Source organism: Syngnathus floridae, chromosome 4 (assembly GCF_059516105.1).
Source record: "Syngnathus floridae isolate MCC-2025c chromosome 4, RoL_Sflo_1.0, whole genome shotgun sequence".
In the NCBI taxonomy this organism is placed as follows: domain Eukaryota; kingdom Metazoa; phylum Chordata; class Actinopteri; order Syngnathiformes; family Syngnathidae; genus Syngnathus; species Syngnathus floridae.
The window spans coordinates 16,691,238-16,717,660 of record NC_142416.1 but is presented as its reverse complement, the minus strand read 5'-3'; the positions used below and the strand labels follow the sequence as shown (position 1 = coordinate 16,717,660).

The window sequence follows — 26,423 nt, the reverse complement described above, 5'->3', positions numbered from 1 at the left end:
AATCGTCGTCATTGGGATTTTTTTTAGTTATTTCTTAATTAGGTTGGATGTCTTTTCGGTAGCGAGGATTCCCACTACTGCCACTAAAGGCGCCACCGCGATAAGGGGCACTCGAATGTCGAGGAGACGGCTGTGTATCTGTTCAGTGGAGTTGGAAAAGAATCGAAAAGACTTGTGAAAGGACATAAAGTGCCGCTCGTCGTGACTCGGATAGGCAACAGTTATGACATTTCGTAAAGACTTAAAGGAGCTGTATGGCGTAAGACAAAGGGGGTTATGTAAGGCTGCGCAGCAGCTTTTGCGTACGTGTAGCGCGCACGCACTCGTCATAAAGTTCCCAAATGCAGCCAATGAACGAGCAACAAATGTGCAAACTTTCCAAGCGCCATTGAAGATGACGCCGATTGAGCGCTTTATAGGAAGCTCGCTCGCTCGCTGAGTTCTTACGGCTCGTTTGGTTCAGTGGACTGGCCTGCTCGCACCTCTTCACGCGGCTCCAGCAGCAGCAGCAGCTCCAGCAGGTCCGAACGCTCCCTCGCTTCCTAGTCATCCTCGAAAGAAGATGAACTTCTCCAAGCTCCTGTGCTTGGTGCTCGTGTTCAGCCAGCAATTCGGGCAAGGTAAGGGCGTTGAATTCAATTGCTATGTTGCTAACCATTTTGCGCAAGCTTTAGGCGCATGAATAAAACTGGACCTAGGAGAGAGACGACGCTTTTGTTGTGTGTGTGCCTTGCTTTTTCTCTGCCACGTCACTTATACACGATAAAGAATACATTTTGATTTTTGTTAACAAATTAAGCAAACAGAATGTGGCGCTTTTTGAATAGAGATAACACGTTTCCTTAATTTCAAAGAAAGCTTATTTAAAAAAAAAAAAACTTTTCTGCAAACGGTATACTCTAAAAAGAATGAATTCAGACTTGTTTTCCCCAACAGTTAAAGGAATCACATTTTGCATTTTGAAACTGAACGTGGTGGGTTTTTTAATATAGTTAATCAAAATACGTTACCTTGATTTCAAAGAAAGCCTTTAAAAAAAAAAACATTCAAAACCACTCATGGAAACTTTCATTGCAAACGGTATCCACTGTTAAGAATAAATTCAGATTATTTTATTTTTTTAAACAAAGGGAATCACATTTTGCATTTTCAAACGGAACATGGGACTATAGCTAATCACCAAGTGTTGCCTCGGCTTCAAAGAAAGTCCATTTAAAACAAAAGATTTAAAAGCACTTTCATTGCAAATCGGCCGTCTACATTTTTTAAACAATAAAGGTAATCAGTTTCCATTTTCAAACCGATCATGACTTTGTTTAAAATGTTAGCTTGGTTTCAAAGAAAGCCTATTTAAAAAAACACCACTTTGATTGCAAACCGTATACACTGTTAGGAAAAAAAATTGAGATTTCTTTCAACAAAGGGGATCACATTTTGCATTTTCAAACAAAACATGGCATTTTCTGAATATGAACAAAATGTTATCTTGGTTTCGAAGAGAGCCTATTTAAAACAAAACATTCAAAACCACTTTCTTTCACTGCAAACCGTGTACATTATAAAGAATAAATTCGGACTTTTTTTAAACAGGAAATCATCACATTTTCAAACAGAACATGACGTTTTTCAATATAATAAAACACATCAGCTTGGTTTCAGAGAAAGTTTATTTCAAACAAAACATTTAACACCACTCATAGAAACTTTAATTGCAAACGGTATAAACTATAAAGAATAAATTCAGATTTTCGTTCTCAAATTCAAATAACAAAGGGAATATTTAGCATTTACAAACGGGACATGGCGTTGCGCGGGCCGAGGGGGGTGGGAGGATCACAATGTTAACCTTTGTTTCAAAAGAAAACCTGTTTAAAACAAAACATTTCAAACCAGTCATGGAAGCAAACAAGAAGGGCGAATTGAATTTATTCTTATTAATAGCGGATTACAGTTTGGGGCCAGTGCAGTTTCATCTTTTTCTCTCGCAAACAAAAAAGTAAAGAACAATTGACAATGGCTAAATGAATATTCAGAAATGAAAAGGGCAAAATGCGTCTTAACAGTCTTTCCTCAAATGTGTACTTTGCACACAGACCAGACCAGACCAGACCAGAGTGAGTGATGATACACTTTGCCCTCTTCTGCTTTTCTAGTGCTGACAGCGGTGCAGACAGAGGAAACTTGCACGGGCACCGCTGGCTCAACTGTGCCGTGCAAGCGCAAGAAGGGCGAAAAAGTCAAATTGACAATCAAAGGCGCAGTTACCACTTCTGCCGTATGGAAGAAAGGAACTACTACAATTATGCCAGACGCTGAAAAGTATACGTTCGATGCTGACAACAACAAAATACTGACGATCCTGAATCTGAAAGAAGGCGACGAGGGAGAGTACACGGCCAGCACATCACCAGAGCAAAAGTTCCAGGTCCAAGGTTAGATGTTGCAGGAAAGCCGCTGGCCACACAAAAAAGCTTCTTGCGCACCATTTCCTTCGCACAGGGACACACATGTTTTTAGAATGTGCGCGCGCACAGGGACAACACGCACACACTCCACACAGGGAAACTGCGTTTGCAAAATTCTCTTATGCTCAGGAGAAAAGTTGGAGAAAAAAACTGATTTGTCCAAAGTTTGACCAAAATAGCAAAACATCTCGGCGCCTTTTTCCACTTAGTTAGTGCCACCGTCTTTGCTCAGAGTGAGTGATTCTGCTTTTCTTGTGCTGGCAGTGGTACCAGTCTGCCACGGCAAACAGTCTGAAAAGGTGACATGCAAGGGCAAGCCGGGTGGAGAGCTCGAATTGAATTCGGCAGATGCCAGCGGCCCATACGCATGGACGAAGGACAACATCGCAATTACAGCAAATGCGAATAAGTACAATGGACTCGAAGCGAAGGCCATGACGATCATGAAACTGGACGACGACGACGAGGGAGAGTACAAAGGCACCAACAATGACAAAGAGATTGTCGTCCAAGGTTTGATGTTGCAGGAAAGCCGCTTGCCACACGAAAGCTTTTTGTGCACCATTTCTTGATATAGGCACAATCACGCACGCACACACATTTGCAGGCTTGAGTGAGAAAAACTAGAAGGTGCACATGACAGCACCTTAGCCAAATGATTACCAAACATTTTGCTAAATGTACACTCACAATCCATCCCGTGTTACCAGAATGTACATCTGCTTTTCTTGTGCTGGCAGTGGCCGACTGCTTTGGAGGAGATGCGGGATCTACCGTGACGTGCAATGGCAAGCAGGGCGAAAACCTCAAATTGAGAATCTCAGGATCAGTTACTACTGGTACTGTCACCTGGGAGAAAGTGGACGGCCAGCTCGAGAGGCACGAGAAAAAAGGAAACAAGCATGAAGGTCTGATACTCAAGACCCTGGCAGCACCCAATGCGGGAACCTACAAGGCCACCTACGACACATCCACCACTGAGTCCTTCACTGTCAGCATTCCGGGTGAGTTTGATGTTGCACAATCCACTCGGTGGTATGAGAGCCGAAAAGCTTTGATTGAGCCGGAACCATTTTGCATTTCATTGGCAGTGGAAGCTAACCAAGAAGCTAGCCCATTCAGCGGCACTTTTTCCTTTACAAAGCGCACTCGCGGTGCTGCGCGCAAAAGTGTGCGGCAAGTTCAAACGTTGCCAGCTGACCTTTTCCAATTGCCATTCTCCCATTCATATCCGAAAGGCACCAATGAGGGCGGCAGCGGCGGCGGCGGCAGCGGCGGCAGCGGCGGCGGCACCACCAAAAAGCCGACAACTACGGGCGGCGGCGGCCGCGGCAGTACCACTGACACAGTTGTTGTGCACGACAACTCCGGCGGGAGCGGCAGCGTCCTGTCCTACTCACCTGCTCTGCTGGTGACGGTCACCCTGGTGCATCTGCTGCTTCAGCTGGCCGCCTAGAAGACAGCAAGCCGAAGGTGGAGGCAGAAAAAGTGAGCGCCAGCCACTGCATGCATTCTGCCATTGATTAGCCACTATAGGCGCATTTAGTCATTGATTAAGCTTACATTTACCACTGTAGGTGCATTTAGTTGAGTTTTGCCACTAGGCGGGCGTATTTAGTCGTTGATTAAGCTTACCTTTGCCACTCGCTGGCGGCGCATTCAATCATTCATTTTCGGCTTAGGTTTGCCACTCTATGCGCATTTTGCTTTCGATTGATAATGCTTCTTTTGCTTATTGTTCTCTCCCCCCCCCCCCCCCAATAATCAATAAAATGATCACTCAATCCTTGTTTGTTCTGAATGAGCTCATTCATAAATGGTGAGGGGTGAAGTTGAATTTCGATTCTGCGAATCCAGATCTTCCTTCAAATTGTCTTCCCTTTTATCCTGGCAAAACAAGGTTGAATTTGTCTTGACTCCTTAAATTTGTCTTGACTCTTTAAATTCCATATCTTTGCTTTATTGCTTTATTTTGTATTTGTATACATCCTATATGTGTTTACGTGGTTTATTTTTCAAGCTCTATGTAGATTTTCACTAACCTTTCCAAGCCACATTGCTTGAAGGATGCAAGAAATGAACAGGATGTACAGAGAACAGGATGCTCGTTTTGAGTTCTCCATTGCAAACATGTTCAACGTCGGGCTCCTTGACGGGTCATATGTGAATCGCTGCCGTATTTTACACCGGATTAGCACTTTAGCCGCTACCAAGAGGCCGTGCCAGCAATGACGAGGCCCAATGTGCGACGAGAATCTATCGGCTTTTGTGTGCAATCATTAATCCCGAGGTGTCCATTTTTAGTAATGTCTTTTTTTGGGGGGCAGTTTGTATGGAAGATTTTACTTTACAAGCGACTGTTCATCGAAGACCTCGTGGATTTACATGCAAACAAACACTTCATCTGGATGGTGGTGCCAAGTGGACGCCCGTCTGCACCAGGCATGCTGGACGCGGTGTCAGGCTGCTGTGCAAATAAGATTTTATAAAAGAAGTAGGCCGAGTGTGCACTTTCATCCAGCAAAGGAGGTCCCACGTTATTGTGGCAAAAGTAAACAAGGTAAGACGTCGAGATGCCTCGACTTGTTTCCTGATGCTGTTTTAAGTCTTCCACAATCATGGGCATGTTACCTTTGCTGTGCTCACAATAAACCAAAAACTCATTTTATGCATTTTAATGTACAATGGATTTTTTTTCATAGCAGGCTTTGAAAAGAAATCCCTCGCAACATCGCGGTTCGTTTATCGCGGCTTTAGTACAGTACGGATTTTTTTACCCCCCCCAAATCAAACATTCAAAATTAAACTTCTAAATTGAAGAATTTTTGCACGCAAGTTGCCCACGCGCCAGCAGATTGCAGTAAGTAAAAACATACTTGCAGTAGTTTGTTATATAAAACTTGTTATAATAATAATAATATTAATAAAGTAATGATAATTTGTAATAATGAAAAAAACATACAGTATAAAGAGCTACATGTACATATGTAACACGCACACACACACACACACACACACACACACACACACACACACACGTATCCCATTTATATTTATATTATTCGTACATTATTTTCTGTATGTCATTATACTATGTATTAATATAGAATTTACATGTTTAAAAGTATTATTTAATGTTCTAAGGATAACATATGCACTTATACAGTTTAATATACACTTATTGATACGCACTAAAAAATGATGATGTATGTTAAAAATGAGTGTGACACTACTTCGTGGATTTTCACATATCGCGGGTGGTTTTGGAATTAATTAGTGGCAATAAATGAGGGATTACTGTGTGTGTATATATATATATATATATATATATATATATATATATATATATATGATAGGCACTGTGGTCTGATGAAACCATGCTGATGGGTCCAAGGACTATTTTACTGCCCCACAGTATATCAAGGCTTGTTTCCAATCTCCTGCCCAGTTCAAGACCAAGTCATTTACTGACACAAGGCATGATGAGGCCATGCAAATTCAGCAAGCCCCCCCACCCTAATTTGGGTTTCTGTTTTTTTTTACATGGTTCCCGCCCCTCCAAGTCCACCATCTCCAACCCTTACCCTTAATCAAACCTCTACCAGTTCCGTTGTTCCCTCCTCTGCCTTGTTTCTACCTCGGCCACGCCTCTCTGACGCCATGTGGTGAAAGGAGCAAGACGGGGTGTGGCTCGCCGCCCCCTTCCTGTCCGCATGCAAACTGGCCTTGATTAAAACTCAACGTATTTTATTGACGTGACCGGCAGAGGTGAGTAACGATGGAGACAATGTAATTCTCCGGGGACGCCGGGGGTTGTTTGTCAGAAGTGAGAGCTAGAAACAACAGAAACTAATGTTCAATCCTTGGTCTGTTTTGGAAATGCAGAGATAGCTAGGCGTCACACTAAAGGAGAGTGTGAGTGGCTGTGCATTGGCTGTTCCAATTTCCAATTTTTTTCCCGATGGGCAGCGTCATGGATATCTCAGCGGGTCTGCAAAACCAAAAAACGACGTCAATTATCCGGCCGGACGCCTGATGAACCTACAAACTAGAATTCAAAAACTCCTAAGATTCTCGTTTGTAAAACATGCCCATCAGAGGAGTGCAAGAACCCTATTGGAAAGAGAGAGACACAAATAATAGACCAAGATAATATAACGTACCTGGGGGAGAAAAAAATTCCGGAAAAATAGTATTTGATTTTTAAATCAAAAGTCGTGTTTGTTTAAGGCAAACGTGTAATTTCACGGGACTATATATGAAAAAATAAATAATTTATGAGATTGCGTTAAAATTCCGACATTGTCATCATACTACGCTATTATTTTTTTTCAAACAACTTAATTCTAATGGGCTATATTTTAGGGTTAAAAAATTATTCCTGTAATCTTTTTTTTTTTTTTTTTAAATCCCCCTCTAAACAAACATAAAACTCTTGAGTGTGGCCCTTTTTGCTTGTCCATTGGCCCCTGCCAAGATTCCTCACCCCTAATAAAAAGCACAGGGAAGAAGCTCCCATAGCATTTAAACATCAGCCAAACGAAAACAAAAATAACTTTTTCTATTCTAGATTAGCGCTGATTTGTGCTGACCGTCCGCTTTACTTTTGTGTTGTCATTCACGTAGTTCCGTGTCATTACTTGTCAGCATTCACTTGGAGTAGCGTGACTGTATTAAGAAGGAAGTTTTGTCCTCCACCCCCCTCCCCCACCCCACTGTGATGGTTGTTAAAAAAAAAAAAAAATCTATATATATATAACCTCACTGTCTTGTCTAAAAAGCAGTCATCTTGTATTTGTTCAATTACCTTTCTATCTTTAGTCATCTCATTCTATTGTTACTGTAAACAAATGCTGGCCATCCCTTTGTTCATTTCTTTTGGCCCCTAAATAAATATTCAAGTCACTTTTTGTTTGGTAAATATTTGTGCGTTCAGTGAAGCTATTCTTTTAGCAAATGTTAAATTGAAGGTTTGTAGCAAGTACATAGCAACATTTAAGGTGAAAGGATTTGTTTGTGAAGTGCACGTGCGTGTTTGTCCTTCATAAGTGCATTTGCAATCGTAGCATTCGTTTAGTTTCAGTTGCATGTGATGCTGTCGTTTAGAGATGAATGCCACAATACTTCCTTAACATAAGAAGCAATTTTACTCGTTTTTTTTTTTTTTTTTAATAAGTACAAACTGACTCAAGGAGCATCTTTTACATTTCCATAATTACAATTCACATACATGTCATTTCACTGCCGCTTTGTTATCGAGCAAAGGAGTACAGTTCCACATCCGACGGAAGTTGTCGGTGACTTATTGTTCATTGTTGTATAGTTCATTGACTTTTGTGACCGTATAATAGAATTATGGATTTATCTTTGATATGTTATGCTCAAAGAATAAAAATGGCTATTTTTATTGTTTAACTTGTTTGTCTGAGACGAGATTCGAACCCCCGAGCCTGCTGGCCGCGAGATAGCCATGCTGTCCACTGGCGTAGCTAGAGGAGGGGAGGTGGGTACATGGGGCATTGCACCCCCACATGTCGCAAATGTAGGGGTCAGGCCCGCATAATTGACTCCTGGGTATTTCTATTTATGTTTTTTTCCCTTCGTCCGTCTGCCATAACCCCTACAAATTCCACGCACAAAGTAAATGATTATCGAAGCCAGATAAAAGTGATGGGCTTTTGAATTCATCGTCATTTGCAAACATCACTGTGGGCTTTAGAATTTATCGTCATTTGCAAACATCACTCTGAGACTGCGTGCGGCTTCCCTGCAGGTTGCCTTGTCTCAGGGGTCAAAGGTGATCAGGCAGGCGTCTTGGTTCAGGTTTAGCATCGTGCAAAAACTTTCAACTGTTTGCTAAGTCATGTTTGGGAAGAAGCCCTCTTCTGCAGCGCTCATACAAAGTTAAAGATCTACGTGTACCCGTGCGGTCCAGTGGTGGCCCTGAGCAATTTGGTGTCCTAGGCAAGATGTTCCCTGGAGCCCCCTGGCCGTGGCCGTGGTGTGCCACAAGACAGTCAGCTCGAGGGCGTTTGGTGTGATCCCCCAAACAGAATTGTCAAAGCCTGCAAAATGGAGGGCGCCATTTATATCTAAATATGCATTTATATGGGGTAGAACAACTTGGAAAGAAAAAGTATAAAGTAAGTAATATTGGGTGGTTGAAGGTGACCCCCTCCCCAACTGGCGCCCGAGGCAACGGTCTAGTCTGCCTGGCGGTAGCTACGGACCCAGGTACGGACCTTGCAAGTCTCAACTGGATTAAAGGAAATATCTAACATCGGAACAAAGCCGGCTGATTCGGCTTTTTTAATGTGGCGCGTCTAAGCTGTAGTTCTGTTAAAATAACACCAAAAGACCAAGGGCAGATGTTTTGCAAAGAAAAATAAGAGAAGAAACCCCATCAGTGGTTGTAAACACCTTCACTGGCTCACCAGCGTCGTCGTTACCAGGCAGATTTTATGGCTGGTCAGACAGCCAAGCAAATATTGTATGCCTGAAACAGACGTTCAGTTAAAAAAAAAAAATAATAATTACTTGAAGGCAACAAAGCATGCAAAGAAAGACTTTTGCTGTGTGACGATGGGCAAGCACCCCCCCATTTTACTCCACAGCCTGCGCTTTGTCACTTTGTTCTGTCAAACGGCGCAAAGCACCCCACGTACACAAAGTACACACTTGCGTGGGGTCCCCACGTACACAAAGTACACACTTGCGTGGGGTGTGGTAAGCCAGGGTCACGCAAGTGCTTTGAAGAGTTACAGTTCAAGAAGTCAGTCAGTCAGTCAGTCATTATTACGATTATTTAGGTAATAGGCAATGGCATTTTGTAACAGTACAAAAAAAGATACTTTTTTTTTTTTTACACACAAATGACAAAAAACATCCGTGCCTCAAAAGCAGTGGGAAGAACAAGATCATATTAAATCTCCACTCCAATATTGTTCCAATAAATTTGTTTCATTTTTGTTTTGTTTTCCAGGATTATAACGGCCTGCGCATCGCTTACGCAATCGAGTCCGAATGATGTAGGGCTTAAGATGTCTACATTTCACGAAAGAAAAACAAGCCATGCCACCAATGGTACGCAAGTGAACCAACCCATAGAGGCTATTTCAGTGACGTGCCATTCCTTTATGGTCTATGTGTGTCTCCACAATCGTCGTCATTGGGATTTTTTTTAGTTATTTCTTAATTAGGTTGGATGTCTTTTCGGTAGCGAGGATTCCCACTACTGCCACTAAAGGCGCCACCGCGATAAGGGGCACTCGAATGTCGAGGAGACGGCTGTGTATCTGTTCAGTGGAGTTGGAAAAGAATCGAAAAGACTTGTGAAAGGACATAAAGTGCCGCTCGTCGTGACTCGGATAGGCAACAGTTATGACATTTCGTAAAGACTTAAAGGAGCTGTATGGCGTAAGACAAAGGGGGTTATGTAAGGCTGCGCAGCAGCTTTTGCGTACGTGTAGCGCGCACGCACTCGTCATAAAGTTCCCAAATGCAGCCAATGAACGAGCAACAAATGTGCAAACTTTCCAAGCGCCATTGAAGATGACGCCGATTGAGCGCTTTATAGGAAGCTCGCTCGCTCGCTGAGTTCTTACGGCTCGTTTGGTTCAGTGGACTGGCCTGCTCGCACCTCTTCACGCGGCTCCAGCAGCAGCAGCAGCTCCAGCAGGTCCGAACGCTCCCTCGCTTCCTAGTCATCCTCGAAAGAAGATGAACTTCTCCAAGCTCCTGTGCTTGGTGCTCGTGTTCAGCCAGCAATTCGGGCAAGGTAAGGGCGTTGAATTCAATTGCTATGTTGCTAACCATTTTGCGCAAGCTTTAGGCGCATGAATAAAACTGGACCTAGGAGAGAGACGACGCTTTTGTTGTGTGTGTGCCTTGCTTTTTCTCTGCCACGTCACTTATACACGATAAAGAATACATTTTGATTTTTGTTAACAAATTAAGCAAACAGAATGTGGCGCTTTTTGAATAGAGATAACACGTTTCCTTAATTTCAAAGAAAGCTTATTTAAAAAAAAAAAAACTTTTCTGCAAACGGTATACTCTAAAAAGAATGAATTCAGACTTGTTTTCCCCAACAGTTAAAGGAATCACATTTTGCATTTTGAAACTGAACGTGGTGGGTTTTTTAATATAGTTAATCAAAATACGTTACCTTGATTTCAAAGAAAGCCTTTAAAAAAAAAAACATTCAAAACCACTCATGGAAACTTTCATTGCAAACGGTATCCACTGTTAAGAATAAATTCAGATTATTTTATTTTTTTAAACAAAGGGAATCACATTTTGCATTTTCAAACGGAACATGGGACTATAGCTAATCACCAAGTGTTGCCTCGGCTTCAAAGAAAGTCCATTTAAAACAAAAGATTTAAAAGCACTTTCATTGCAAATCGGCCGTCTACATTTTTTAAACAATAAAGGTAATCAGTTTCCATTTTCAAACCGATCATGACTTTGTTTAAAATGTTAGCTTGGTTTCAAAGAAAGCCTATTTAAAAAAACACCACTTTGATTGCAAACCGTATACACTGTTAGGAAAAAAAATTGAGATTTCTTTCAACAAAGGGGATCACATTTTGCATTTTCAAACAAAACATGGCATTTTCTGAATATGAACAAAATGTTATCTTGGTTTCGAAGAGAGCCTATTTAAAACAAAACATTCAAAACCACTTTCTTTCACTGCAAACCGTGTACATTATAAAGAATAAATTCGGACTTTTTTTAAACAGGAAATCATCACATTTTCAAACAGAACATGACGTTTTTCAATATAATAAAACACATCAGCTTGGTTTCAGAGAAAGTTTATTTCAAACAAAACATTTAACACCACTCATAGAAACTTTAATTGCAAACGGTATAAACTATAAAGAATAAATTCAGATTTTCGTTCTCAAATTCAAATAACAAAGGGAATATTTAGCATTTACAAACGGGACATGGCGTTGCGCGGGCCGAGGGGGGTGGGAGGATCACAATGTTAACCTTTGTTTCAAAAGAAAACCTGTTTAAAACAAAACATTTCAAACCAGTCATGGAAGCAAACAAGAAGGGCGAATTGAATTTATTCTTATTAATAGCGGATTACAGTTTGGGGCCAGTGCAGTTTCATCTTTTTCTCTCGCAAACAAAAAAGTAAAGAACAATTGACAATGGCTAAATGAATATTCAGAAATGAAAAGGGCAAAATGCGTCTTAACAGTCTTTCCTCAAATGTGTACTTTGCACACAGACCAGACCAGACCAGACCAGAGTGAGTGATGATACACTTTGCCCTCTTCTGCTTTTCTAGTGCTGACAGCGGTGCAGACAGAGGAAACTTGCACGGGCACCGCTGGCTCAACTGTGCCGTGCAAGCGCAAGAAGGGCGAAAAAGTCAAATTGACAATCAAAGGCGCAGTTACCACTTCTGCCGTATGGAAGAAAGGAACTACTACAATTATGCCAGACGCTGAAAAGTATACGTTCGATGCTGACAACAACAAAATACTGACGATCCTGAATCTGAAAGAAGGCGACGAGGGAGAGTACACGGCCAGCACATCACCAGAGCAAAAGTTCCAGGTCCAAGGTTAGATGTTGCAGGAAAGCCGCTGGCCACACAAAAAAGCTTCTTGCGCACCATTTCCTTCGCACAGGGACACACATGTTTTTAGAATGTGCGCGCGCACAGGGACAACACGCACACACTCCACACAGGGAAACTGCGTTTGCAAAATTCTCTTATGCTCAGGAGAAAAGTTGGAGAAAAAAACTGATTTGTCCAAAGTTTGACCAAAATAGCAAAACATCTCGGCGCCTTTTTCCACTTAGTTAGTGCCACCGTCTTTGCTCAGAGTGAGTGATTCTGCTTTTCTTGTGCTGGCAGTGGTACCAGTCTGCCACGGCAAACAGTCTGAAAAGGTGACATGCAAGGGCAAGCCGGGTGGAGAGCTCGAATTGAATTCGGCAGATGCCAGCGGCCCATACGCATGGACGAAGGACAACATCGCAATTACAGCAAATGCGAATAAGTACAATGGACTCGAAGCGAAGGCCATGACGATCATGAAACTGGACGACGACGACGAGGGAGAGTACAAAGGCACCAACAATGACAAAGAGATTGTCGTCCAAGGTTTGATGTTGCAGGAAAGCCGCTTGCCACACGAAAGCTTTTTGTGCACCATTTCTTGATATAGGCACAATCACGCACGCACACACATTTGCAGGCTTGAGTGAGAAAAACTAGAAGGTGCACATGACAGCACCTTAGCCAAATGATTACCAAACATTTTGCTAAATGTACACTCACAATCCATCCCGTGTTACCAGAATGTACATCTGCTTTTCTTGTGCTGGCAGTGGCCGACTGCTTTGGAGGAGATGCGGGATCTACCGTGACGTGCAATGGCAAGCAGGGCGAAAACCTCAAATTGAGAATCTCAGGATCAGTTACTACTGGTACTGTCACCTGGGAGAAAGTGGACGGCCAGCTCGAGAGGCACGAGAAAAAAGGAAACAAGCATGAAGGTCTGATACTCAAGACCCTGGCAGCACCCAATGCGGGAACCTACAAGGCCACCTACGACACATCCACCACTGAGTCCTTCACTGTCAGCATTCCGGGTGAGTTTGATGTTGCACAATCCACTCGGTGGTATGAGAGCCGAAAAGCTTTGATTGAGCCGGAACCATTTTGCATTTCATTGGCAGTGGAAGCTAACCAAGAAGCTAGCCCATTCAGCGGCACTTTTTCCTTTACAAAGCGCACTCGCGGTGCTGCGCGCAAAAGTGTGCGGCAAGTTCAAACGTTGCCAGCTGACCTTTTCCAATTGCCATTCTCCCATTCATATCCGAAAGGCACCAATGAGGGCGGCAGCGGCGGCGGCGGCAGCGGCGGCAGCGGCGGCGGCACCACCAAAAAGCCGACAACTACGGGCGGCGGCGGCCGCGGCAGTACCACTGACACAGTTGTTGTGCACGACAACTCCGGCGGGAGCGGCAGCGTCCTGTCCTACTCACCTGCTCTGCTGGTGACGGTCACCCTGGTGCATCTGCTGCTTCAGCTGGCCGCCTAGAAGACAGCAAGCCGAAGGTGGAGGCAGAAAAAGTGAGCGCCAGCCACTGCATGCATTCTGCCATTGATTAGCCACTATAGGCGCATTTAGTCATTGATTAAGCTTACATTTACCACTGTAGGTGCATTTAGTTGAGTTTTGCCACTAGGCGGGCGTATTTAGTCGTTGATTAAGCTTACCTTTGCCACTCGCTGGCGGCGCATTCAATCATTCATTTTCGGCTTAGGTTTGCCACTCTATGCGCATTTTGCTTTCGATTGATAATGCTTCTTTTGCTTATTGTTCTCTCCCCCCCCCCCCCCCAATAATCAATAAAATGATCACTCAATCCTTGTTTGTTCTGAATGAGCTCATTCATAAATGGTGAGGGGTGAAGTTGAATTTCGATTCTGCGAATCCAGATCTTCCTTCAAATTGTCTTCCCTTTTATCCTGGCAAAACAAGGTTGAATTTGTCTTGACTCCTTAAATTTGTCTTGACTCTTTAAATTCCATATCTTTGCTTTATTGCTTTATTTTGTATTTGTATACATCCTATATGTGTTTACGTGGTTTATTTTTCAAGCTCTATGTAGATTTTCACTAACCTTTCCAAGCCACATTGCTTGAAGGATGCAAGAAATGAACAGGATGTACAGAGAACAGGATGCTCGTTTTGAGTTCTCCATTGCAAACATGTTCAACGTCGGGCTCCTTGACGGGTCATATGTGAATCGCTGCCGTATTTTACACCGGATTAGCACTTTAGCCGCTACCAAGAGGCCGTGCCAGCAATGACGAGGCCCAATGTGCGACGAGAATCTATCGGCTTTTGTGTGCAATCATTAATCCCGAGGTGTCCATTTTTAGTAATGTCTTTTTTTGGGGGGCAGTTTGTATGGAAGATTTTACTTTACAAGCGACTGTTCATCGAAGACCTCGTGGATTTACATGCAAACAAACACTTCATCTGGATGGTGGTGCCAAGTGGACGCCCGTCTGCACCAGGCATGCTGGACGCGGTGTCAGGCTGCTGTGCAAATAAGATTTTATAAAAGAAGTAGGCCGAGTGTGCACTTTCATCCAGCAAAGGAGGTCCCACGTTATTGTGGCAAAAGTAAACAAGGTAAGACGTCGAGATGCCTCGACTTGTTTCCTGATGCTGTTTTAAGTCTTCCACAATCATGGGCATGTTACCTTTGCTGTGCTCACAATAAACCAAAAACTCATTTTATGCATTTTAATGTACAATGGATTTTTTTTCATAGCAGGCTTTGAAAAGAAATCCCTCGCAACATCGCGGTTCGTTTATCGCGGCTTTAGTACAGTACGGATTTTTTTACCCCCCCCAAATCAAACATTCAAAATTAAACTTCTAAATTGAAGAATTTTTGCACGCAAGTTGCCCACGCGCCAGCAGATTGCAGTAAGTAAAAACATACTTGCAGTAGTTTGTTATATAAAACTTGTTATAATAATAATAATATTAATAAAGTAATGATAATTTGTAATAATGAAAAAAACATACAGTATAAAGAGCTACATGTACATATGTAACACGCACACACACACACACACACACACACACACACACACACACACACGTATCCCATTTATATTTATATTATTCGTACATTATTTTCTGTATGTCATTATACTATGTATTAATATAGAATTTACATGTTTAAAAGTATTATTTAATGTTCTAAGGATAACATATGCACTTATACAGTTTAATATACACTTATTGATACGCACTAAAAAATGATGATGTATGTTAAAAATGAGTGTGACACTACTTCGTGGATTTTCACATATCGCGGGTGGTTTTGGAATTAATTAGTGGCAATAAATGAGGGATTACTGTGTGTGTATATATATATATATATATATATATATATATATATATATATATATATGATAGGCACTGTGGTCTGATGAAACCATGCTGATGGGTCCAAGGACTATTTTACTGCCCCACAGTATATCAAGGCTTGTTTCCAATCTCCTGCCCAGTTCAAGACCAAGTCATTTACTGACACAAGGCATGATGAGGCCATGCAAATTCAGCAAGCCCCCCCACCCTAATTTGGGTTTCTGTTTTTTTTTACATGGTTCCCGCCCCTCCAAGTCCACCATCTCCAACCCTTACCCTTAATCAAACCTCTACCAGTTCCGTTGTTCCCTCCTCTGCCTTGTTTCTACCTCGGCCACGCCTCTCTGACGCCATGTGGTGAAAGGAGCAAGACGGGGTGTGGCTCGCCGCCCCCTTCCTGTCCGCATGCAAACTGGCCTTGATTAAAACTCAACGTATTTTATTGACGTGACCGGCAGAGGTGAGTAACGATGGAGACAATGTAATTCTCCGGGGACGCCGGGGGTTGTTTGTCAGAAGTGAGAGCTAGAAACAACAGAAACTAATGTTCAATCCTTGGTCTGTTTTGGAAATGCAGAGATAGCTAGGCGTCACACTAAAGGAGAGTGTGAGTGGCTGTGCATTGGCTGTTCCAATTTCCAATTTTTTTCCCGATGGGCAGCGTCATGGATATCTCAGCGGGTCTGCAAAACCAAAAAACGACGTCAATTATCCGGCCGGACGCCTGATGAACCTACAAACTAGAATTCAAAAACTCCTAAGATTCTCGTTTGTAAAACATGCCCATCAGAGGAGTGCAAGAACCCTATTGGAAAGAGAGAGACACAAATAATAGACCAAGATAATATAACGTACCTGGGGGAGAAAAAAATTCCGGAAAAATAGTATTTGATTTTTAAATCAAAAGTCGTGTTTGTTTAAGGCAAACGTGTAATTTCACGGGACTATATATGAAAAAATAAATAATTTATGAGATTGCGTTAAAATTCCGACATTGTCATCATACTACGCTATTATTTTTTTTCAAACAACTTAATTCTAATGGGCTATATTTTAGGGTTAAAAAATTATTCCTGTAATCTTTTTTTTTTTTTTTTTAAATCCCCCTCTAAACAAACATAAAACTCTTGAGTGTGGCCCTTTTTGCTTGTCCATTGGCCCCTGCCAAGATTCCTCACCCCTAATAAAAAGCACAGGGAAGAAGCTCCCATAGCATTTAAACATCAGCCAAACGAAAACAAAAATAACTTTTTCTATTCTAGATTAGCGCTGATTTGTGCTGACCGTCCGCTTTACTTTTGTGTTGTCATTCACGTAGTTCCGTGTCATTACTTGTCAGCATTCACTTGGAGTAGCGTGACTGTATTAAGAAGGAAGTTTTGTCCTCCACCCCCCTCCCCCACCCCACTGTGATGGTTGTTAAAAAAAAAAAAAAATCTATATATATATAACCTCACTGTCTTGTCTAAAAAGCAGTCATCTTGTATTTGTTCAATTACCTTTCTATCTTTAGTCATCTCATTCTATTGTTACTGTAAACAAATGCTGGCCATCCCTTTGTTCATTTCTTTTGGCCCCTAAATAAATATTCAAGTCACTTTTTGTTTGGTAAATATTTGTGCGTTCAGTGAAGCTATTCTTTTAGCAAATGTTAAATTGAAGGTTTGTAGCAAGTACATAGCAACATTTAAGGTGAAAGGATTTGTTTGTGAAGTGCACGTGCGTGTTTGTCCTTCATAAGTGCATTTGCAATCGTAGCATTCGTTTAGTTTCAGTTGCATGTGATGCTGTCGTTTAGAGATGAATGCCACAATACTTCCTTAACATAAGAAGCAATTTTACTCGTTTTTTTTTTTTTTTTTAATAAGTACAAACTGACTCAAGGAGCATCTTTTACATTTCCATAATTACAATTCACATACATGTCATTTCACTGCCGCTTTGTTATCGAGCAAAGGAGTACAGTTCCACATCCGACGGAAGTTGTCGGTGACTTATTGTTCATTGTTGTATAGTTCATTGACTTTTGTGACCGTATAATAGAATTATGGATTTATCTTTGATATGTTATGCTCAAAGAATAAAAATGGCTATTTTTATTGTTTAACTTGTTTGTCTGAGACGAGATTCGAACCCCCGAGCCTGCTGGCCGCGAGATAGCCATGCTGTCCACTGGCGTAGCTAGAGGAGGGGAGGTGGGTACATGGGGCATTGCACCCCCACATGTAGGGGTCAGGCCCGCATAATTGACTCCTGGGTATTTCTATTTATGTTTTTTTCCCTTCGTCCGTCTGCCATAACCCCTACAAATTCCACGCACAAAGTAAATGATTATCGAAGCCAGATAAAAGTGATGGGCTTTTGAATTCATCGTCATTTGCAAACATCACTGTGGGCTTTAGAATTTATCGTCATTTGCAAACATCACTCTGAGACTGCGTGCGGCTTCCCTGCAGGTTGCCTTGTCTCAGGGGTCAAAGGTGATCAGGCAGGCGTCTTGGTTCAGGTTTAGCATCGTGCAAAAACTTTCAACTGTTTGCTAAGTCATGTTTGGGAAGAAGCCCTCTTCTGCAGCGCTCATACAAAGTTAAAGATCTACGTGTACCCGTGCGGTCCAGTGGTGGCCCTGAGCAATTTGGTGTCCTAGGCAAGATGTTCCCTGGAGCCCCCTGGCCGTGGCCGTGGTGTGCCACAAGACAGTCAGCTCGAGGGCGTTTGGTGTGATCCCCCAAACAGAATTGTCAAAGCCTGCAAAATGGAGGGCGCCATTTATATCTAAATATGCATTTATATGGGGTAGAACAACTTGGAAAGAAAAAGTATAAAGTAAGTAATATTGGGTGGTTGAAGGTGACCCCCTCCCCAACTGGCGCCCGAGGCAACGGTCTAGTCTGCCTGGCGGTAGCTACGGACCCAGGTACGGACCTTGCAAGTCTCAACTGGATTAAAGGAAATATCTAACATCGGAACAAAGCCGGCTGATTCGGCTTTTTTAATGTGGCGCGTCTAAGCTGTAGTTCTGTTAAAATAACACCAAAAGACCAAGGGCAGATGTTTTGCAAAGAAAAATAAGAGAAGAAACCCCATCAGTGGTTGTAAACACCTTCACTGGCTCACCAGCGTCGTCGTTACCAGGCAGATTTTATGGCTGGTCAGACAGCCAAGCAAATATTGTATGCCTGAAACAGACGTTCAGTTAAAAAAAAATAATAATAATTACTTGAAGGCAACAAAGCATGCAAAGAAAGACTTTTGCTGTGTGACGATGGGCAAGCACCCCCCCATTTTACTCCACAGCCTGCGCTTTGTCACTTTGTTCTGTCAAACGGCGCAAAGCACCCCACGTACACAAAGTACACACTTGCGTGGGGTCCCCACGTACACAAAGTACACACTTGCGTGGGGTGTGGTAAGCCAGGGTCACGCAAGTGCTTTGAAGAGTTACAGTTCAAGAAGTCAGTCAGTCAGTCAGTCATTATTACGATTATTTAGGTAATAGGCAATGGCATTTTGTAACAGTACAAAAAAAGATACTTTTTTTTTTTTTACACACAAATGACAAAAAACATCCGTGCCTCAAAAGCAGTGGGAAGAACAAGATCATATTAAATCTCCACTCCAATATTGTTCCAATAAATTTGTTTCATTTTTGTTTTGTTTTCCAGGATTATAACGGCCTGCGCATCGCTTACGCAATCGAGTCCGAATGATGTAGGGCTTAAGATGTCTACATTTCACGAAAGAAAAACAAGCCATGCCACCAATGGTACGCAAGTGAACCAACCCATAGAGGCTATTTCAGTGACGTGCCATTCCTTTATGGTCTATGTGTGTCTCCACAATCGTCGTCATTGGGATTTTTTTTTTTTTTTTTAGTTATTTCTTAATTAGGTTGGATGTCTTTTCGGTAGCGAGGATTCCCACTACTGCCACTAAAGGCGCCACCGCGATAAGGGGCACTCGAATGTCGAGGAGACGGCTGTGTATCTGTTCAGTGGAGTTGGAAAAGAATCGAAAAGACTTGTGAAAGGACATAAAGTGCCGCTCGTCGTGGCTCGGATAGGCAACACTTATGACATTTCGTAAAGACTTAAAGGAGCTGTATGGCGTAAGACAAAGGGGGTTATGTAAGGCTGCACAGCAGCTTTTGCGTACGTGTAGCACGCACGCGCGCGCGCACGCACTCGTCATAAAGTTCCCAAATGCAGCCAATGAACGAGCAACAAATGTGCAAACTTTCCAAGCGCCATTGAAGATGACGCCGATTGAGCGCTTTATAGGAAGCTCGCTCGCTGAGTTCTTACGGCTCGTTTGGTTCAGTGGACTGGCCTGCTCGCACCTCTTCACGCGGCTCCAGCAGCAGCTCCAGCAGGTCCGAACGCTCCCTCGCTTCCTAGTCATCCTCGAAAGAAGATGAACTTCTCCAAGCTCCTGTGCTTGGTGCTCGTGTTCAGCCAGCAATTTGGGCAAGGTAAGGGCGTTGAATTCAATTCCTATGTTGCTAACCATTTTGCGCAAGCTTTAGGCGCATGAATAAAACTGGACTTAGGAGAGAGACGACGCTTTTGTTGTGTGTGTGTGTGCCTTGCTTTTTCTCTGCCACTTCACTTATACACGATAAAGAATACATTTGGATTTTTGTTAACAAATTGAAATCAGTGTTGCATTCTTAAACAGAATGTGGCGCTTTTTGAATAGAGATAACACGTTTCCTTAATTTCAAAGAAAGCTTATTAAAAAAAAAAAAACTTTTCTGCAAACGGTATACTCTAAAAAGAATGAATTCAGACTTGTTTTCCCCAACAGTTAAAGGAATCACATTTTGCATTTTGAAACTGAACGTGGTGGGTTTTTTAATATAGTTAATCAAAATACGTTACCTTGATTTCAAAGAAAGCCTTTAAAAAAAAAAAAACATTCAAAACCACTCATGGAAACTTTCATTGCAAACGGTATCCACTGTTAAGAATAAATTCAGATTATTTTATTTTTTTAAACAAAGGGAATCACATTTTACATTTTCAAACGGAACATGGGACTATAGCTAATCACCAAGTGTTGCCTCGGCTTCAAAGAAAGTCCATTTAAATCAAAAGATTTAAAACCACTTTCATTGCAAATCGGCCGTCTACATTTTTTAAACAATAAAGGTAATCAGTTTCCATTTTCAAACCGATCATGACTTTGTTTAAAATGTTAGCTTGGTTTCAAAGAAAGCCTATTTAAAAAAACACCACTTTGATTGCAAACCGTATACACTGTTAGAAAAAAAAATTGAGATTTTTTTCAACAAAGGGGATCACATTTTGCATTTTCAAACAAAACATGGCATTTTCTGAATATGAACAAAATGTTATCTTGGTTTCGAAGAGAGCCTATTTAAAACAAAACATTCAAAACCACTTTCACTGCAAACCGTGTACATTATAAAGAATAAATTCGGACTTTTTTTAAACAGGAAATCATCACATTTTCAAACAGAACATGACGTTTTTCAATATAATAAAACACATCAGCTTGGTTTCAGAGAAAGTTTATTTCAAACAAAACATTTAACACCACTCATAGAAACTTTAATTGCAAACGGTATAAACTATAAAGAATAAATTCAGATTTTCGTTCTCAAATTCAAATAACAAAGGGAATATTTAGCATTTACAAACGGGACATGGCGTTGCGCGGGGGGGGGGAGGTCACAATGTTAAACTTTGTTTCAAAAGAAAACCTGTTTAAAACAAAACATTTCAAACCAGTCATGGAAGCAAACAAGAAGGGCGAATTGAATTTGGTCTTAATAGCGGATTACAGTTTGGGGCCAGTGCAGTTTCATCTTTTTCTCTCGCAAACCAAAAGTAACATAACAATTGACAATGGCTAAATGAATAGTCAGAAACATAACAATTGACAATGGCTAAATGAATAGTCAGAAATGAAAACGGCAAAATGCGTCTTAACAGTCTTTCCTCAAATGTGTACTTTGCACACAGACCAGAGTGATGATACACTTTGCCCTCTTCTGCTTTTCTAGTGCTGCTGACAGAAGATTGCACGGGCACCGGTGGCTCAACTGTGACGTGCAAGCGCAAGAAGGGCGAAAACGTCAAATTGAAAGTCACAGCCTCTAGTAATGACAAATGGATGAAAGGAACTGTTGTTATTACAGCAAACAACGATAAGTATGAGTTTGATGATGCTACCAACCAGAAAATACTGACGATCAAGACCCTGGAAGAAGACGACGAGGGAACCTACACGGCCAACGTGACACCAGCCGAAAACTTCAAGGTCCAAGGTTAGATGTTGCAGGAAAGCCGCTGGCCACACAAAAAAGCTTCTTGCGCACCATTTCCTTCGCACAGGGCACACACATGTTTTTAGAATGTGCGCGCGCACAGGGACAACACGCACACACTCCACACAGGGAAACTGCGTTTGCAAAATTCTCTTATGCTCAGGAGAAAAGTTGGAGAAAAAAACTGATTTGTCCAAAGTTTGACCAAAATAGCAAAACATCTCGGCGCCTTTTTCCACTTAGTTAGTGCCACCGTCTTTGCTCAGAGTGAGTGATTCTGCTTTTCTTGTGCTGGCAGTGGTACCAGTCTGCCACGGCAAACAGTCTGAAAAGGTGACATGCAAGGGCAAGCCGGGTGGAGAGCTCGAATTGAATTCGGCAGATGCCAGCGGCCCATACGCATGGACGAAGGGCGACACCACAATTACAGAAGATGCGGCTAAGTACAGTGGACTCAATGTGAAGGCCATGACGATCATGAAACTGGACGACGACGACGAGGGAGAGTACAAAGGCACCAACAATGACAAAGAGATTGTCGTCCAAGGTTTGATGTTGCAGGAAAGCCGCTTGCCACACGAAAGCTTTTTGTGCACCATTTCTTGATATAGGCACAATCACGCACGCACACACATTTGCAGGCTTGAGTGAGAAAAACTAGAAGGTGCACATGACAGCACCTTAGCCAAATGATTACCAAACATTTTGCTAAATGTACACTCACAATCCATCCCGTGTTACCAGAATGTACATCTGCTTTTCTTGTGCTGGCAGTGGCCGACTGCTTTGGAGGAGATGCGGGATCTACCGTGACGTGCAATGGCAAGCAGGGCGAAAACCTCAAATTGAGAATCTCAGGATCAGTTACTACTGGTACTGTCACCTGGGAGAAAGTGGACGGCCAGCTCGAGAGGCACGAGAAAAAAGGAAACAAGCATGAAGGTCTGATACTCAAGACCCTGGCAGCACCCAATGCGGGAACCTACAAGGCCACCTACGACACATCCACCACTGAGTCCTTCACTGTCAGCATTCCGGGTGAGTTTGATGTTGCACAATCCACTCGGTGGTATGAGAGCCGAAAAGCTTTGATTGAGCCGGAACCATTTTGCATTTCATTGGCAGTGGAAGCTAACCAAGAAGCTAGCCCATTCAGCGGCACTTTTTCCTTTACAAAGCGCACTCGCGGTGCTGCGCGCAAAAGTGTGCGGCAAGTTCAAACGTTGCCAGCTGACCTTTTCCAATTGCCATTCTCCCATTCATATCCGAAAGGCACCAATGAGGGCGGCAGCGGCGGCGGCGGCAGCGGCGGCAGCGGCGGCGGCACCACCAAAAAGCCGACAACTACGGGCGGCGGCGGCCGCGGCAGTACCACTGACACAGTTGTTGTGCACGACAACTCCGGCGGGAGCGGCAGCGTCCTGTCCTACTCACCTGCTCTGCTGGTGACGGTCACCCTGGTGCATCTGCTGCTTCAGCTGGCCGCCTAGAAGACAGCAAGCCGAAGGTGGAGGCAGAAAAAGTGAGCGCCAGCCACTGCATGCATTCTGCCATTGATTAGCCACTATAGGCGCATTTAGTCATTGATTAAGCTTACATTTACCACTGTAGGTGCATTTAGTTGAGTTTTGCCACTAGGCGGGCGTATTTAGTCGTTGATTAAGCTTACCTTTGCCACTCGCTGGCGGCGCATTCAATCATTCATTTTCGGCTTAGGTTTGCCACTCTATGCGCATTTTGCTTTCGATTGATAATGCTTCTTTTGCTTATTGTTCTCTCCCCCCCCCCCCCCCAATAATCAATAAAATGATCACTCAATCCTTGTTTGTTCTGAATGAGCTCATTCATAAATGGTGAGGGGTGAAGTTGAATTTCGATTCTGCGAATCCAGATCTTCCTTCAAATTGTCTTCCCTTTTATCCTGGCAAAACAAGGTTGAATTTGTCTTGACTCCTTAAATTTGTCTTGACTCTTTAAATTCCATATCTTTGCTTTATTGCTTTATTTTGTATTTGTATACATCCTATATGTGTTTACGTGGTTTATTTTTCAAGCTCTATGTAGATTTTCACTAACCTTTCCAAGCCACATTGCTTGAAGGATGCAAGAAATGAACAGGATGTACAGAGAACAGGATGCTCGTTTTGAGTTCTCCATTGCAAACATGTTCAACGTCGGGCTCCTTGACGGGTCATATGTGAATCGCTGCCGTATTTTACACCGGATTAGCACTTTAGCCGCTACCAAGAGGCCGTGCCAGCAATGACGAGGCCCAATGTGCGACGAGAATCTATCGGCTTTTGTGTGCAATCATTAATCCCGAGGTGTCCATTTTTAGTAATGTCTTTTTTTGGGGGGCAGTTTGTATGGAAGATTTTACTTTACAAGCGACTGTTCATCGAAGACCTCGTGGATTTACATGCAAACAAACACTTCATCTGGATGGTGGTGCCAAGTGGACGCCCGTCTGCACCAGGCATGCTGGACGCGGTGTCAGGCTGCTGTGCAAATAAGATTTTATAAAAGAAGTAGGCCGAGTGTGCACTTTCATCCAGCAAAGGAGGTCCCACGTTATTGTGGCAAAAGTAAACAAGGTAAGACGTCGAGATGCCTCGACTTGTTTCCTGATGCTGTTTTAAGTCTTCCACAATCATGGGCATGTTACCTTTGCTGTGCTCACAATAAACCAAAAACTCATTTTATGCATTTTAATGTACAATGGATTTTTTTTCATAGCAGGCTTTGAAAAGAAATCCCTCGCAACATCGCGGTTCGTTTATCGCGGCTTTAGTACAGTACGGATTTTTTTACCCCCCCCAAATCAAACATTCAAAATTAAACTTCTAAATTGAAGAATTTTTGCACGCAAGTTGCCCACGCGCCAGCAGATTGCAGTAAGTAAAAACATACTTGCAGTAGTTTGTTATATAAAACTTGTTATAATAATAATAATATTAATAAAGTAATGATAATTTGTAATAATGAAAAAAACATACAGTATAAAGAGCTACATGTACATATGTAACACGCACACACACACACACACACACACACACACACACACACACACACACACGTATCCCATTTATATTTATATTATTCGTACATTATTTTCTGTATGTCATTATACTATGTATTAATATAGAATTTACATGTTTAAAAGTATTATTTAATGTTCTAAGGATAACATATGCACTTATACAGTTTAATATACACTTATTGATACGCACTAAAAAATGATGATGTATGTTAAAAATGAGTGTGACACTACTTCGTGGATTTTCACATATCGCGGGTGGTTTTGGAATTAATTAGTGGCAATAAATGAGGGATTACTGTGTGTGTATATATATATATATATATATATATATATATATATATATATATGATAGGCACTGTGGTCTGATGAAACCATGCTGATGGGTCCAAGGACTATTTTACTGCCCCACAGTATATCAAGGCTTGTTTCCAATCTCCTGCCCAGTTCAAGACCAAGTCATTTACTGACACAAGGCATGATGAGGCCATGCAAATTCAGCAAGCCCCCCCACCCTAATTTGGGTTTCTGTTTTTTTTTACATGGTTCCCGCCCCTCCAAGTCCACCATCTCCAACCCTTACCCTTAATCAAACCTCTACCAGTTCCGTTGTTCCCTCCTCTGCCTTGTTTCTACCTCGGCCACGCCTCTCTGACGCCATGTGGTGAAAGGAGCAAGACGGGGTGTGGCTCGCCGCCCCCTTCCTGTCCGCATGCAAACTGGCCTTGATTAAAACTCAACGTATTTTATTGACGTGACCGGCAGAGGTGAGTAACGATGGAGACAATGTAATTCTCCGGGGACGCCGGGGGTTGTTTGTCAGAAGTGAGAGCTAGAAACAACAGAAACTAATGTTCAATCCTTGGTCTGTTTTGGAAATGCAGAGATAGCTAGGCGTCACACTAAAGGAGAGTGTGAGTGGCTGTGCATTGGCTGTTCCAATTTCCAATTTTTTTCCCGATGGGCAGCGTCATGGATATCTCAGCGGGTCTGCAAAACCAAAAAACGACGTCAATTATCCGGCCGGACGCCTGATGAACCTACAAACTAGAATTCAAAAACTCCTAAGATTCTCGTTTGTAAAACATGCCCATCAGAGGAGTGCAAGAACCCTATTGGAAAGAGAGAGACACAAATAATAGACCAAGATAATATAACGTACCTGGGGGAGAAAAAAATTCCGGAAAAATAGTATTTGATTTTTAAATCAAAAGTCGTGTTTGTTTAAGGCAAACGTGTAATTTCACGGGACTATATATGAAAAAATAAATAATTTATGAGATTGCGTTAAAATTCCGACATTGTCATCATACTACGCTATTATTTTTTTTCAAACAACTTAATTCTAATGGGCTATATTTTAGGGTTAAAAAATTATTCCTGTAATCTTTTTTTTTTTTTTTTTAAATCCCCCTCTAAACAAACATAAAACTCTTGAGTGTGGCCCTTTTTGCTTGTCCATTGGCCCCTGCCAAGATTCCTCACCCCTAATAAAAAGCACAGGGAAGAAGCTCCCATAGCATTTAAACATCAGCCAAACGAAAACAAAAATAACTTTTTCTATTCTAGATTAGCGCTGATTTGTGCTGACCGTCCGCTTTACTTTTGTGTTGTCATTCACGTAGTTCCGTGTCATTACTTGTCAGCATTCACTTGGAGTAGCGTGACTGTATTAAGAAGGAAGTTTTGTCCTCCAC

General features: G+C 42.2%; 3 protein-coding genes and 3 long non-coding RNA genes across 6 annotated transcripts in view; all 6 read left to right on the top strand.

Annotated features, from left to right (window-relative positions):
- Positions 1 to 364: 364 nt before the first annotated feature.
- LOC148399498 (uncharacterized) lies at positions 365 to 4,249 on the top strand. The gene is made up of 5 exons (XM_088372847.1): positions 365 to 620; positions 2,154 to 2,432; positions 2,730 to 2,978; positions 3,206 to 3,469; positions 3,704 to 4,249. The coding sequence occupies exons 1-5, from the start codon at positions 563 to 565 to the stop codon at positions 3,919 to 3,921; spliced, it is 1,068 nt and encodes a 355-aa protein (XP_088228973.1). The 5' UTR covers positions 365 to 562; the 3' UTR covers positions 3,922 to 4,249.
- Positions 4,250 to 6,053: 1,804 nt separating this feature from the next.
- On the top strand, positions 6,054 to 7,880 carry LOC148399497 (uncharacterized). The gene is made up of 2 exons (XR_015857898.1): positions 6,054 to 6,233; positions 6,351 to 7,880. It is a non-coding gene; the product is annotated as an uncharacterized LOC148399497 (long non-coding RNA).
- A 2,105-nt stretch (positions 7,881 to 9,985) lies between these two features.
- On the top strand, positions 9,986 to 13,871 carry LOC148399496 (uncharacterized). Its single transcript, XM_088372848.1, has 5 exons — positions 9,986 to 10,242; positions 11,776 to 12,054; positions 12,352 to 12,600; positions 12,828 to 13,091; positions 13,326 to 13,871. Exons 1-5 carry the CDS (start codon positions 10,185 to 10,187, stop codon positions 13,541 to 13,543), a joined length of 1,068 nt encoding a protein of 355 aa, XP_088228974.1. The 5' UTR covers positions 9,986 to 10,184; the 3' UTR covers positions 13,544 to 13,871.
- Positions 13,872 to 15,677: 1,806 nt separating this feature from the next.
- On the top strand, positions 15,678 to 17,504 carry LOC148399495 (uncharacterized). The gene is made up of 2 exons (XR_015857897.1): positions 15,678 to 15,857; positions 15,975 to 17,504. It is a non-coding gene; the product is annotated as an uncharacterized LOC148399495 (long non-coding RNA).
- Positions 17,505 to 19,684: 2,180 nt separating this feature from the next.
- On the top strand, positions 19,685 to 23,507 carry LOC148399494 (uncharacterized). The gene is made up of 5 exons (XM_088372856.1): positions 19,685 to 19,868; positions 21,426 to 21,689; positions 21,988 to 22,236; positions 22,464 to 22,727; positions 22,962 to 23,507. The coding sequence occupies exons 1-5, from the start codon at positions 19,811 to 19,813 to the stop codon at positions 23,177 to 23,179; spliced, it is 1,053 nt and encodes a 350-aa protein (XP_088228982.1). The 5' UTR covers positions 19,685 to 19,810; the 3' UTR covers positions 23,180 to 23,507.
- A 1,806-nt stretch (positions 23,508 to 25,313) lies between these two features.
- LOC148399489 (uncharacterized) overlaps positions 25,314 to 26,423 on the top strand; it is a 98,222-nt gene continuing 97,112 nt past the window's right edge. The window contains exon 1 of the long non-coding RNA XR_015857894.1: positions 25,314 to 25,493. This is a non-coding gene — a long non-coding RNA (uncharacterized LOC148399489). The remainder of the gene's footprint in view (positions 25,494 to 26,423) is intronic.